This window comes from Mustela nivalis (genome assembly GCF_964662115.1).
Source record: "Mustela nivalis genome assembly, chromosome: 6".
In the NCBI taxonomy this organism is placed as follows: domain Eukaryota; kingdom Metazoa; phylum Chordata; class Mammalia; order Carnivora; family Mustelidae; genus Mustela; species Mustela nivalis.
In genome coordinates, this window is record NC_139025.1 from 109,612,350 (window position 1) to 109,628,748 (window position 16,399).

Sequence of the window (16,399 nt, forward strand, 5' to 3'; positions counted from 1 at the left end):
CAATTAATATAAGCTCACTGAGGACAGAAACGGTCTTAATTTCTGTATTCCTAGAACTTCAGTGGCATAGAAGAGGCACTAATGACATATTTATTCACCTGAATTTTTTTTGTAATATTTAACTCACTCTTTCTTTGCATCCCCTACAGTGCCTAGTACAGAGCCTTATATACAACAGATATTCAATAAATATCATGGAATTGAAATGATGCAGTTAAAAATACAGTTGTCTGTTTTCTTCTTCTATAATTTTTTTTTCCTCCTGGCTGTATCACTGTGTTTTATTTGAAAACGGATCTCCCTGGCCCTAAGTAATTAAGGGCAAAACAAAACAAAACACAACAAAACACATGCTGCTCTTTATGTGGGTTTTTAAACAAATCAAACTGTGTATGAATACCATCTGCTATCACCAGCCTTCTTCACAGCTTTGTGGGTGGTAGCTACAGTAAGAGCAAGCTTGATTTATCTCACTGTTCACATGGAAAAGGCAGAGATTCTCATTAGCTACAAAGTCCACAGTTCTAGCTGCCTCATTTTAGCCTCCACCCATAAGAATAGGAAAATAAATCTTTGCCCTTCTCTTTCCTGCTGGTGACTTTATAACCTACTTCGTAGAAAAATGAAAACCATCCAACACCACATTATGTTCTTCTACCCATTAATCAACATGGCCCCCTTCTTGGGAGAAGTGAAAAAGAAAAAAGATAAGCATTAGAAAAGTAAAATACAAAATAAAGTATTCCCATATGAGCAAACCCACTAAGGAAAGGGAAAACCTCACCAAAAAACTTGAAAACATTTCTGTTTTCAATCACACTCAAGTACTTTTTACAAAGCGCAAACAAGATACCAATATTTTTTATGAGAGAGGTTATAAACTGAAAATAATAAAGTAAATCTATTGTTAACAAAAAAAATTAAGCAGTCTACGTGTTGTTAGAGAAAACTTTTAGGAAAGATTTCAAGCCCTGAATTTTACATTAGCTTTAAAAGAAAAATCTAGATCGCCTAAAGAAATTAAAATCTCACTTTAAAACTTAAATCCTACGAGATGCAATGAGAAATAACTTGCCACTCTCTCTTAACTTTCAAAGCATTCATAAGGAACTGTGAGAAGGCAAGAACAGACAGAGCTATGTATCAGTAGCCACAGCACTGACAAAATGATAGCAAACGCTTTAAGAGTAACACAAATTGCCACAGTAATTCAGAAGAGGAATAACCAGATGAGAACAAATAAGTGATCGGAAATTCTAGAAATAAGTGGCTAAGGTACAAAAAGCAATAAACTTGGACTCAGAGAACCTATGAGCTGTGGTAGACAGTTTCTGCATCTGAAATTGGTAGTAATGAGATCTATACCTAATTACTTATTCATATTTATCGAGGATTTGCTATGTACCAGGTACCATTCTACATGAACGATGGGCACACAAAATTAAGAATATATATAAAATGGGCGCCTGGGTGGCTCAGTGAGTTAAGCCGCTGCCTTCGGCTCAGGTCATGATCTCAGGGTCCTGGGATCGAGGCCCGCATCGGGCTCTCTGCTCAGCAGGGAGCCTGCTTCCCTCTCTCTCTCTCTGCCTGCCTCTCCATCTACTTGTGATTTCTCTCTGTCAAATAAATAAATAAAATCTTAAAAAAAAAAAAGAATATATATAATAGATAATTAAGTAGTACACCATGAAATGTAAGCTGGGGGAGAAGGGAATAAAGAACAGGGTGCAGATCTATGTAATAAAAACATATGACTACACACAACTATCATATGTATGTGATAGCAATTTGTAAACTATATAATATTAATCAAAGATAAGGGCCACTAATATCATGGCTTTGCAGGATACATATAATAAAAAATTTAAAAGCTTTCTTTGCAAGATAAAGACCTGAAGAAATTAGCAAAATGCTTTTGAAGAGTTTTGCTACAGAAACAAAGAACAAAAGCATCTTTAGGAAATGATACAAACCTCAATTTTAACTGGAGTGAAAGATAAAAAGAGAGCAGACTTTTTTTTGTGTGTGAGTTACTAATGATAAGCATTGTGTGACATAACCCATGGTTAGAGAAACTTGTGGAATGTACCTACTGACTTTAATTTGACCAAAAACAAAACAAAACAAAACAAAACAAATCAGAGATTAAGGATTCCACCCATTATGATACAGTAAGAACCCAACATAAAACCACATTGTAAACAACCAAAAAAATAGTCAAAACATGTAAAATAACTATTTAGAGATAAAGGAAGATAATAGGATTATGAATCCTGAGAGAAGAGAAATAAATGGAGTAGTCCTACAATCATCCCAGCGCTCTGCCTGGAGGCAATATCCACACTGTGGGTATGAGGAGGAGAAAAGAGCCAAATCTGCCAAGCTGAGGAAATAGCAATGGAAGCTGGAGAAGACTGAGGCAGCTGGAATTCTAAGAAGAGTTCAAAGGAGGAGGAACTCCATTAGGAGAGAGCTTTAGGAATCTACACAGTATATCCTTTGAGTATACTGAGAACTAGGTCTCACCTAGTGACTACTCTAGACACACCCAAGCCAAACTTAAAAACAGGCCTCAATGGGACTAAACTGGCAAAAAAAATGACTTGTTTTCAAAGAGCACATTAAACACAGATACTCAACAATACAATATTCACAATGTCTAGTATCCTGTATAAAATCACTAACTAAACCAAGCAGCAGAAAAATGTGATTGATATCCAGAAGAAATATTCAACAGAAAGAAATCCATAAATGAGAAATACAATGGATCCAGCAGACAAGACAGTCAAAACAGCTATTTTAATTATATATATTAATATAATGAGGACATAAATTAAGAATATAAAAAAGAATCAAATGGAACTTCTACAGATGAATACTATATCAAAATGAAAACTTCACTTGGTTAAGAGTATACTACCCACTGCAAAGAAAAGATCAGTAAGGGTGCCTGGGTGGCTCAGCGGCTTAAAGCCTCCGCCTTTGGCTCAGGTCATGATCCCAGGGTCCTGGGATGGAGCCCCGCGTGGGGCTCTCTGGCCTCTCTGCCTGCTTGTGATCTCTGTGTCAAATAAATAAATAAATAAATAAAATCTTAAAAAAAAAAAAAAAGATCAGTGGACTACTGAGGACAGCAACAGAAATTATTCAAATAAAAAATATAAAGAAAAAAGGGCTAAGAACATCAGTGACCTAATGTCACTGATATATTATCAGTGGGATAATATCAAGTATTCTAACAAAAGTATAGCTTAAGTTACAGATTGGGGGAGGGAAAGACAGGGTACAGAAAAAATACTGCAAGAAATAATGGTCAAAATTTTCCAAATTTGATGAACACTTATAAACCCACAGATTCAAAAAGTTCAACAAACTTCAAGCAGAATAAACACTTCCTACACAAAACTGAGAAAACACATCATTATGAAATTGCTGGAAACAAGTAACAAAGAGAATGTCTTAAAAACAAAGATAAAAGACATAAAAATGGAAGGGTAGAAAGAAAAGAATTACTGTGAACTTTCTGTCAGAAATGACATAACCCAGAGGACAATGGGATGATATCTTTAAAATACTAAAATAAGACAAACTTTGAATTGATAATTCTGTATCTAGTAGAAAATATCCTTTAGGGGCACCTGGGTGGCTCAGTGGGTTAAAGCCTCTGCTTTCGGCTCAGGTCATGATCCCAGGATCCTGGGATCGAGCCCCACATCGGGCTCTCTGCTCTGCAGGGAGCCTGCTTCCTCCTCTCTCTCTGCCTGCCTCTCTGCCTACTTGTGATCTCTGTCTGCCAAATAAATAAATAAAATCTTTAAAAAAAAAAAAAAAGAAAGAAAATATCCTTTAAAAATTTAAGGGGACCCAAACACACACAATTGCATCTGAAACTGGTGAAATCTGTCAGTTTCTAGATTTTAATACTAACCTATTAATATATTAGATGCTACCAATGAAGGAAACTGAGTGTAGGGTCCACAGGACCTCTATTTTTGCAGCTTCTGTGAATCTGTAATTTTCAAAATAAAAAAAAAATTAATAAGGAACAGTCTTTTTTCAAGGAAACAAAAACAAGGAATCAGTGACTAGCAAACTGGCACTACAAGGATTAAATGGGTAGTTATTTCAAGCAGGCATATAGAAAAACAGATCTAAAGAATGAAGAATACCAGAAATGGCAAATATAAAAGGCATTTCATATGTTAAGCTCTTTAAAATATAACTATTTAAAGAAATATTGGGGTAAGACCTCAATGTGAGGCAGGAATCCACCAAAACCCTTGAGAAGAACACAGGCAGCAACCTCTTTGACCTCAGCTACAGCAACTTCTTCCTAGAAACATCGCCAAAGGTCAGGGAACAAGGGCAAAAATGAACCACTGGGACTTCATCAAGATCAAAAGATTTTGCACAGCAAAGGAAACAGTCAACAAAATCAAAACACAACCGCCAGAATGGGAAAAGATATTTGCAAATGATATATCAGATAAATTCCAAAATCTATAAAGAACTTATCAAACTCAACACCCAAGAAGAAATAATCCAACCAAGAAATGCACATACTTGTGGAACATAAGAAATAACATGGAGGACATTAGGAGAAGGAAAGGAAAAGTGAATTGGGGGAATCGGAGCAGGAGATGAACCATGAGAAACAAACTGAGGGTTTTAAAGGGGAGGAGTTTGGGGGATGAGTGATCCTGGTGGTGGGTATTAAGGAGGGCACGTACGCATGGAGCACTGGGTGTTGTACATAAACAACGCATCTTGGAACACTGCATCAAAAACTAAGATACATCATTAAAAATAATGATGTATTTTATGGTGCCAAAAATAACACATAGACACACACACAAAGAAATGCACAGAAGACATGAACAGACATTTCTGCAAAGATGACAACCAAATGGCCAACAGACACATGAAAAAGTACTCAATATCACTAGGCATCAGGGAAAAACAAATCAAAACCACTGTGAGATACCACCTCACACCAGTAAGAATGGCTAAAATTAACAAGCCAGGAAATAACAGGTGTTGTCGAGGATGCAGAGAAAGGAGAACCTTCCTACATTGTTAGTGGGAATGCAAGCTGGTGCAGCCACTCTGGAAAACAGTATGGAGGTTCCTTAAAAAGTTGAAAATAGAGCTACCCTATGACCCAGCAATTGCACTACTGGGCATTTACCCCAAAGATACAAATGTAGTGATCTGAAGGGGCATGCACGCCAATAGCAGCAATGTCCACAATAGCCAAACTATGGAAAGAGCCTAGATGTCAATCAACAAATGAATGGATAATGATGTGGTATATATATATATATATATATATACAATGGAATACCATCAAAAAACTGAAATCTTGCCATTTGCAATGACATGGATGTAACTAGAGAGTATTATGCTAAGTGAAATTAGTCAGTCAGAGAAAGACAATTATCATATGATCTCTCTGATAGGAGGAATTTGAGAGGCAGGGCAGGTGTGGGGAGAAGGGAGGGAAAAATGAAACAAGGTGGAACTAGGGAGTTAGACAAACCATGAGACTCTTAATCTCGGGAAACAAACTGAGAGTTGCTGGAGGGGAGGGATAGGGAGGGATAAGGTGGCTGGGAGATGGACACTGGGGAGGGTATGTGCTATGGTGAGTGCTGTGAACTGTTTAAGACTGATGATTCACAGACCTGTACCCCTGAAGCAAATAATACATTATAATGTTAATAAAAAAATAAAAAATAAAATAAAAATAAAATAAATACAAATTTTAAAAAACAGAATACTAACCCTGAAGTCAGGTTGAATTTACAGCCATAATATCTATCTTTGGATTTGGTTTTATGTTTTTACCCTTGATTTATGTGCATGCCTTCCTCAGCATCCCATATCTCAAGCAACATAAATGTATTAAAGTAATGAATTGAGAAAAAAAAAAAAGTAAAAGCATAAAGGAAAAGAGGCAGAAACAAAATATACTGTTGTGAGGGTCTTATATGTGAAAGAATATAACATGATTTGAAGGTAGACTGTGATATGGTAAGTATGCTTTTTGTGTTTTATATAATTTATGCATGTAAATATGTTTTATGTTTTTTGAGTTAAATATATCATAAAAATATAAGAGACATAGCCAACAATGGGAAAAAAAATGAAATACTAAAAAAATATTCAATTCAGAATCGAAAAAAAGTAACAAAGAACAGTTAGAAAAAAACAAGAAACAAACAGCAAGATGATAAATTTAAATAAGAACATCAAAAATTGCATTAATGTGATTGGTCTAAAAACATGCCAATAAGAGAGAGAGACCATCAAAGTAGATGAAAAACCAACACCCAATTTATACACTGGCTAAAATAAACCCATTGTCAATATAAAGGCAGATGAAGAGTAGAAAGTTGGAAAAAGATATACCAAGCAAACATGAAGCACAATAAAGCTGGAATTCCTACACTGATATCGGACAAAGCAAGCAGATTCTGGAACAAGGAATGTTATTAGAGATTTTTTTAAAAGTATTTCGTAATTATAAAGACGTGTTAATCAAAAACACTATAATCCCAAATGTGCAGGCATTCAAAACAGAGACTAAAAATACATCTGAAAGAGAAATAAGACAAATCCACAATTCTTGTCAGAGATTATAGCACCAGCACCTACCTCTCTAAATAACTGACAGAACACTTGAACAACACTATCAACATATTTGCCCTAATATTTATAGAACACTCCATCCAACACAGCATACTATATATTCTTTTCAAATTACATGAAGTATTCACCAAAAGAGGCCAAATGCTGGCCTGTAAAACTGGTGAAGACAAATTTTAAAAGAATGAAATCATAAAATGTAGGTTCTCATACCACAGAATTAAATTAGAAATTAACAGAAAGACATGAAAAATCCCCAATTATTTAGAAATTTAAAAATATACTTCTAAATAATCTAAAAGTTCAAGAAAAATCATGAAGAAAATTAGAAAACACTCTGAACTTAATAAAAATAAAAAGACAACATCAAAATTTATGGAATACAGATAAAGCAGCACTTAGAGGAAAATTTATAGCTTTAAAATGCTTATGTAAGAAGAAAAGTAGAAAATCAGTTGTCTAAACTTCTGTCTTAAGAATCCTGAAACAAGGGGCACCTGGGTGGCTCAGTGGATTGAGCCTCTGCCTTTGGCTCAGGTCATGATCTCAGGGTCCTAGGATCAAGTCCTGAATCAGGCGCTCTGCTCGGCGGGGAGCCTGCTTCCTTCTCTCTCTGCCTGCCTCTCTGCCTACTTGTGATCTCTGTCTGTCAAATAAATAAATAAAATCTTAAAAAAAAAAAAAGAATTCTGAAATTAAATTAATCCCAAATAAGAATTAAGGAAATGCTAAAGGGTAGAAATCAATGAAATAGAAAACTGACAAAAAGAGCCCAGAAAAGTCAATGAAGCTAAATGCTAACTCACAGAAAAGAGAAATTATTAATATCAAGAGTGAGATAGGTGTCATTAGAACAGATAACACAGGCATTATAAATATAATAAGGGAACATTAAGGACAAATGTATACCAATAAATTTGATAACTAAAATGAGATGGAAAAATTTCTTAAGAAACACAAATTACCAAAACTAACTCAAACAGTAATAAAAAATCAAAATAGACTCATCCACTAAATAAACTGATCATTAGAATCCTTCCAAAAAGAAAACTCCACTCCACATGGTTTTATTGAATGATCACGTGTATCAAACTATAGATCAATGAACATATAAATCGATGTAGCAGAATAGTCTAGAAATTGACTCACATATATGTTCAATTCATTTTCTACACAGGTGCCATGGTAATTAAATTGAGAAAGACTAGTATTGTCAACAAATGCTGATTGTATGAAAAATACAATAAATTTTGACCTTTATTCTCATGCCATATAAACAAAATTAACTTAAAATAGATTACAGATTTATCCATGTACTATATATATGTATACAAACACACACACACATACATAAAGGCTAAAACCATAAAGCTCCTGTAAGAATACATGAAGATTTTCTCTCATGGGGTGGGCAAAGATTTCTTGAATAAGATGAAAAAAGCACAAACTAGAAATAAAGTAAAATAAAATATTGGAGTTCATCAAAATTTAAAACTTTTGAAAAACACTGTCAAGAAAATAAAAAAAAGTATGATTGGAAGAAACTATTCACTATATATATTCTAGCAGAAGAGTTATAGAAGGAAATATAATTAAGTCCTACCTCAACTCAATACATTTTTAAATGGGCAAAAGGTTTGAACAGACAAAAGAAGATATATGCATGGCCAATATGCATATGAAAAGATGCTCAAGACCAATAGTTATAAAGGAAATACAAATTAAAATAATAATGACATACTAATCTAGCTAAAATGGTTTAATGGTAAAAATTTAAAAGACTGACAATACCAAGTGCTAATGAAGACACAGACTAACTGGAACTCTCATATATTGCTGATGGGAATGAAGAATGGTACAATTACTTTGGAAGAGTTTAGCAGTTTCTTATTAAGTTAAACATATACTTTCTGTTATACCCAGAAATCAGGAGTGATGTTGGATGTCCCTGTACAAAAACATGTATCTATATAAAAATTTGTATATGAAAATTCATCGTGGCTTTATTTCTAATAGTCCAAAGTTAAAAACAGCTCAAATGCCTACCAAAAAATAAAGTACATCTATAAACAAACACTACTCAGTAATATAAGGGAATGAACCACAAAATATGCAACGTTAACGAATATCAAAATCATTAGGCTGAACAAAAGAAGCCAGCCATAAAAAAGTATATACTTATGATTCCATCTAAATGAAGTTCTAGAACAGGGAAAACTAGTCTGTAATGAAGGAATGCAGATCACTGGTTGCGCCATGGTTGGAGGTTGCAGAATTAGGGGAAGGGAGACAAAGGAAATTTTGGGGAAGTGATAGAAATTCTATCTTGATTGCAGTGGTGGTTATAAGGATACACTATTTTGTCAAAGCTCAATGAACTGTACAATCAAAACAAGTATATTTAATTGTATTTATTTCTCAGAAAAGTTTTAACTGAAAAACAAAATTCAAGGCTGAAATAAAATGTTTTCTGTTTTTATGTTTTAGAAATAACTCCACCTGTTAGTGTAATATGTATAGTAATTTTTCAGATAGTTGGCTTTTATACGTTTATAGAAGTAGTTCCATCAAACTCAAGCTCTGTTTTGCATTTCTATCAACTGTACATTGAGGTTTGTTTTTAGAGATATATAGTGAGCAGAATTAGCAAAAAAAAAAAAAAAAAAAAAAAAAGATTCATTCTTGAGTTCCACACAACCCATGAGAGTTGTTAGACCTCTCTTCCTGGTAGGTAGATAAGGATTCAGATGAGAAGTTCAGAGCTAATGAAAGTCATAAAAATCTTCAGATAGTCAATGTATCATAACAGCTTAGAATGCTCACTGAATCAAAGGTTTCAAATATTTAACTCTAAACAGCCTGTGTGTTTAAGACACTTAATTTTGAGAGCCTGGAGAAAGAGTCTACATGATTTGTAGGAAGAACAGAGACTTTGGAGTCAGATGAACATGGTTTGAATCTTATTCTGCCACTACCTGTATGACCCTGGGCACTTTGTTTCACCTCTCAGACTCAGTTTCTTTTCTGTAAAATGTTTTGCCTGACACATAGTACTAAAAAAAAAAAAAGTTAGTTTCTTTTCTGCCCACACAAAGGTAGAGTTATAATCAATGTAGTCTTTTGGGAACATTAATCTATTGCTAGAGTACAAGATACAATGGGTAAGGAAAAAAGAGAGGACATAAAATAACCAGTGAGGAGGATTCAGAAACAAGATAATAGCCTGAATCAAGAAGGGACAATGGAAATTGAAAAGAAAAAATGAATGCAAAACATTTGAAGAATGCATAGGTTGGATATAAAGGCCAGGAACAAGAAGAGAAAGATGTAGGTAAGGTTTCAAGATTATGTTAAATGGCAATGATGAGATGACCAGAAACTTGGTAGCATGTTGACAAATGATAAAAAAATAAAAACAATGGTTTCCCAGATACAACAATTTTTTCCTTAGAACACTTGTCTATATTTTTTAGACCGACATATGAACCACATAATATGAATCACATATGTAATTTTAAATTTTCTAGCAGATACTTTAAAAAGAAACAAGTAAAATTTTAATACTATACTTCACTTATCCCAATATATCCAAAATATTTTAGTATGTAATCAATATAAAAATACTTTTTTTATTCTTCATTAAGACTTCAAAGTCTGATATTTACTTGAAACTTACAGCATGCTACAATTTGGACTAGTCACATACAGTGTGCTACCAACTTGGATAGTACTGACTTACACTATTAGATACTATAATTATTTGATTTCCAGATATATAGGTACTCAAAATGTGGTATATCCATCAATGTTACACTATTCAGTAATGAAAAGGAATAAACTACAACATGGATTACCTCAACTGCCTTACACAAGTGAAAAAAACAGACTCAAAAGCCTGTTGATTCTATGTGATTCTATTCACATTACATGCTGGAAAAGACCAAAATGTAAGAACAAAAACCAGATCAGTGGTTGCTTTGGACTGGAAGTAGGAGGAAGACTTGACTAAATTCACAAGGGAATTCTTAGGGATGGTGGAACTGTTCTGTATCTCAATTATGGTGACAGTTAAATAACTATTGGTTGAGACTCACAGAACTGTATACTTAAAATGGGTTTTTACTATACACAAATTTTATCTCAATAAAGCCAATGTTAAGAAATTTATTATCAGAGATAATGCTAATTATACAAGACCAAAATGGTCAGAAACATACTTTTTCATGAACATGCTAAAGAAAAATACAGTAACGACGGCAAAATTTCTTACTCCTTAAGTCTCTTATATGGTATTTTTATCATAAGTCTTACAAAGTAATACTGTACAGTATGTTTTGTTTTTATTATCTCAATGGTACACTAATATAAGTTTTTTAATGAGACAGCTTATTTAAAATATATTATCCAGTTAGATTTGACACCAAAAGCACAAACAACCGAAGAAAAATTAGATACACTAGATTTCAAAATTTAAAAATTTTATGCTTCAAAGGACACTGTAAAGAAAATGAAGAGACAACCCTAATAATAGGAGAGGTATTTAGAAATCATATATGTGATAAGGGACTTGTATTTAAAATATATTAAAAAACATTTACTACTCAGTAATTTAAAAATTCCAATTTAAACAGTGGGCAGAGGATTTGATCAGACATTCTCCAAAGAAGATATACAAATGGCCAATAAACATATGAAAAGATGCTCAATATCTTTAGTTATCAGAGAAATGCAAATCAAAATGATTCAACCACCTCACATGGGCTATAACCAAAAAGATAATCTAACATGTGTTAGTAAGAATGTATAGAAAATGGAATCCTTACACACTACTGGTGGAAATGGACAAATCATATAGCTAGTTGGAAAATAGTCAACAATTTTTCAAAAGGTTAAACACAGGGTTACCATATGATTCAATGATTCTACTCTAAGGTATATACCCAAGACAAATGAAAACATATGTCCACACAAAAACTTGTATGTTAATGTTCACAGAAGCATTATTCAAAATAGCCAAAAAGCGGAAATGACAGAAATGTCCATCAACTGATAAACAGATGTTTTATATCCATAGAATGGAATATTACTTTATAAAAAAGAATGAAGTATTGATATGTACTACGACATGGGTGAACCTCAAAAACATTCTTAAAAGATGTCAGTCACAAAATACCTCATATCATATGATTCTACACATAGCATGTCCACGTGTCCAAGAGGCAAATCTACCAACAGAAAACAGATTAGAAGTTGCCTAGAGCTGGAGGGGACTGAGAGAAGACTGGGGGGTACAGTGGCTAAAGGGTATGGTGTGTCTTTTTTGGGGTGATGAAAATGTTCTAAGACTCATCATGGGGACAGCTACATAGCCCTTGAATATATTAGAAGCCACCGAACTGTATATTTCAAAAAGGTGATTCATACTGCATGTGAACTGTATTTCAATAAAGCTATTAAAAATATTCTTATAGGTGAAAGACTTTTTAGTAAATATTAACAAAATAACTGAACAAAAGTGGTGCCCACACAAACATGTAACTTCAATGTTTTATAGTATATTTAACATTAGGTCCAGAAAGCAAGCAAAATTATTACCTTTTCTACTGAAGACAGCTGTTGCTGTAATCCATCACATTTTTTATTCAGCTCTTCAAAAAGAGTTTTATATTTTTCTGTTTGAGACTGTTGCAAATTAATTGTTCGTTGCTGTCTCACACGATCTTCTTCAAAGTTTTTTATTTGAGACTTTAAATCCTGAATTTCATTTTCCTATATGTAGGAAATTATAGATTATATGAAAAAATGCAAAAGGTTTGGTATCACAACATAAAGCAGAAAACAAAATGGAGCGTCATATGATTTGAGATATTTATATACACTCCACAAAGAAAAACAAACTGCATTCCATTTTCATCCTCAAAAACGGAAGTCAGATGTTTTATTTTTATTTAATAGCTTACATTTGTAAATCTTATACAGAAAATTCTAACTGCTAACAAGTATTTAACTCTAACTCAGAAAAATTCAACATCTCAAAATAGAATAAAATTCAGTATTTACATACAATTAATTCAAAATTTAACTGTAAATTACATCTCAATGAATACATTTTAAAAATAATTGAAACTGCTCCTAAAAATCTTTGAATATTAGAGAATTTATTTTGAGAGGTTTTTACCTTTTTATTGCATTCATATACAACATTATCCAATTCTTCCTGCATAACACGGAGTTTGGCCTTTAGAAATCTGTTCTGGGCTTCTGCAGATTTAAATAATTACATTTATTGTCTTTCACTGAATTTAAGATCAATTGCAAGACAGACCATTATTTTATGAGGAAAAAATGTGGAAGATGGGGAATTTATCAGGAGATCCCTCTCTGCGAACACTAAAGGCACTAAACACCCATACTATAAAGATAAATGAAAAACAAATCCACCCAACAGAGAGGAACTGTTCACATCTCAGCCTGAAACTGAGTAAAGAAAGAAAAAACAACCAAAAACTCTCCTGAGAATCTGAACCACAATCCAGTACTCACATTAAGTCTGCAGATTCAATGTGTACTTTACCAACATGATTCAAAATACCTCAGTCAGAATTTAAAGGGGTTTCAGGCTGGTAATGTCCCTAGGTGTTTGGCAGAAACAAATATAAAACCTCTCTAGCAAAACTCAACTTCAATCTCAGCCATTGGGATTACAAAATACCAGTGACCACAACACATATCCCGATTTCACAGAAGTTAAAATGTAGTCTATGTGCCTAAGAAGCAAAGAAATACCTTACTGCTGAAGCTTTCTCCCACAGTCCCTAAGATCTACCTTTGGTATTTCATTGCTACCTAAAAATCTTTATTCAGTGATATCAGCAATAAATCTTTGATATTTCCAGAACTATATAAGTAAATAAAGTGAAAAATGAACTCAAAACTCACTCCATAATTCATTTAATCATTTATCTAAAAAATATCTATTAAGTCTCTGTAATGTCCCAGGCATAGTAGGGAAAAGACAAGCTTTGCCTTAATGGATCTTATCCTGAACAAACACTCTGAATTGTCTCTGAAGAGTCATTAGGATATATCCCAACAGAGCACAAAACATCTCCATACACACTTCCCACTCCAAAGCTCTTCTTACTAAATGCTCCCAGTGTTACCATGGAGCTAATTAATGGTGACTGGCTCTAACCTACCTAGACCTCTTTAGTCTCAAATCTCCCCTCAAGCCTCTCATGTACAGGATAGAAGGGAAATGATACATTTAAAAATGTGTAGTTTGCAGTAGCAGATCTGCAAAGGAGGAAGGAGGAAGAATGGGAGAGCATGACTTGACCATCTCTTTCTCTCCCTCAACTACCTCAGTGTCACAAAGGAGCTGAACGCTCTCACCTCTGCAGGCCCAGAGCATTAACTTCCCATGCCCATCTCCCTCTGACTTTAGTCCTAGAGAGCAGCATGTGCTACTAAGCTACTTTTGATCTTTTCCTCTTGCCTATATAGCTATTCAGGCAATCATATGGAGTAAGAGAAAACTCCCCCAGAAGGGGCGATACCTTGGCCAAATAGTCTGGAAAGGGAAGGCAGGGAGGCAAAGTGGCCAAGAGATGCTTCAGCAATAAAAAGGAAGTAGCAATTTAAGGTAGTTTGTACTGGTTCTATGTATCTAAAAGCAGGAATAATTCTAACAGGGCCATGGGTGACTGTTTCCTGAAGAACAGTCAAGGTGTGACCACTGTGTCCTTGAAGGCGTCTTGACAGAGACATAAAGGCAACTTCCTGCTTCACTTAACTTCTCTTCTGAAAAGTACCCCCAGAAAGCTTAGATAAGTCAGTAAATGTAATAAATTCATAAATAAGTTGCTCATTTATGACTAGCATGTAGCAAAATAATCATTACACATATAAATTGTTATGGTTTTCACAGAATCAACAGAATTTTAAAGATAATCTTATGACTATCTCATACAAACTGCTATATTTTGAAATGAGGAAATTGCTATTATAGAGAGGCTAAGTGACTTGAAGTCACAATATAGTTCAGTACTAACCATGTTCAAATACAGGTAATTGTCTTATTCTGTTTATAAACACATGGGTAGCTCCTCACAAAATCAACAGTTCTAGAGGTATTACTGGTAACTAAATTCTGTTTTTAGATGATCTAAACTTAGTATTATTTTTCAAAGTGATATGCAGAGAATGAGTTTATAAGAAAGAAAATTACATTTACTAGAAAACTAATGTGATTATTTTAATTGATGCCACATCAATCATTCATTTATCCTTTGAACATGCAGTAAGTAAAATATAATATCAATAAATGAAAGAAATTCAAAGAAATACTGGATTTAAAAAATTATTTTAATGTGGGGCGCCTGGGTGACTCAGTTGGTTAAGCATCTCTTGACTCTGGCCATGATCTCAGAGTTGTGAGATGGAGCCCTGCGTTGGGATCTGCACTGGGCATGAAGCTTGCTTAAGATTCTCTCTCTCCTTCTCTTTTTGCCCCCCCCCCAAATTATTTTAATGTTTTAATAATAAGCTATGGGGCATGTTAACCTTAGTTGCAATGTTATTAATGAAACTGATACCATATAGCCTTTTTTGTTTTTTTTTAAAGATTTATTAAGGTGGGCAGGGCCAGGGAGAGAGAAAGAGTCTCAAGCAGACTCCCCTATGAGTGTGGGAGTCTAACACAGGGCTCAATCCCAGCGCCCTGAGATCATGCCCTGAGCTGAAATCAAGAGTTGGTTCTTAACCAACTGAGCCATCCAGACACCCTCCATATAGTCTTTTTCATTTTTACTTTTTATAATGGAAAATGTCAAACATATGTAAAAGTAGAGAGATTATATCAAAGAAAAAACCACTTTCCCATCACCCATATTCAACAATTATCGACTCAAAACCAATTTTATTTCACCTATAATTCCACTCAGTCTTCCTACCATCATGTCCCACTAGAGGATTTTTTAAACAAATGCAAGTTATCACAATACATTTTTTAAATGCAAAAAAAAATTGATCCTAAATACCTTTTTCTAAGTAACTGTGATATAAGGATAAAAAGAAAAGAAAGCTTACCTATTCCAATGTCGTTACTAACACCACAAAAAATATCATCATCTATACAATCAGGCAAACCTTCTTCCTCGAGTTGCCCTTCAATTTTGCTAATTGTTTTTGCAAGAGAAAAGTCTGAGAAATCCTCTGGAATAGCAACATCATTGGCAGTCTGTACATCAGAGTATTTCAACTTTATACTATAAATAAACACACACATATATGTACACATTCATATATTATATACAATGTCAATATATAAAGGAGATAGGACTTTTTTATTCAAATAACAAAGCAGATCAGAATTATTAATTTTAAACTTATGATAAAATCTACAATTGACACCTTCAAGGATGATATTATAAAAGACTTATTCGACTTTCAATTTTTATGAATCACACAGCTAACAGAGTTAGAGAAGGCTTATGAAGCCAGTTTGTCTAGACATTGCCTCCAAACAAGTAAATGTTAAAACTCAAGAGTGCTGAACTTAGCCTCCCAGGTCAAATCCATACTGTCGCTTTTATATTACACGCTGCTCAAGAATAACTACATAAATTGACATTGCTTCTAGCCATCATTCTGCAAACACTGAATAATACCTCTTAAGAAAAAAATTAGAGTGAACAGCTATTTGCTCAATCAAAATCAACTCTTTTTTTCCACCTAAAGAAACATA

The 16,399-nt window shown here is 33.8% G+C and overlaps 1 protein-coding gene across 4 annotated transcripts in view; it reads right to left on the minus strand.

Moving 5' to 3' along the window:
- The window catches only part of TEX9 (testis expressed 9), an 81,193-nt gene that overhangs the window by 46,891 nt on the left and 17,903 nt on the right, over positions 1–16,399 (minus strand). For all 4 annotated transcript variants that reach the window (XM_082733842.1, XM_082733844.1, XM_082733841.1 and 1 more), the window contains exons 7-9: positions 15,742–15,920; positions 12,830–12,912; positions 12,247–12,420 (exon numbers count right to left, since the gene is read on the minus strand). In XM_082733842.1, the coding sequence (XP_082589968.1) occupies positions 12,247–12,420; positions 12,830–12,912; positions 15,742–15,920 (436 nt within the window). The remainder of the gene's footprint in view (positions 1–12,246; positions 12,421–12,829; positions 12,913–15,741; positions 15,921–16,399) is intronic.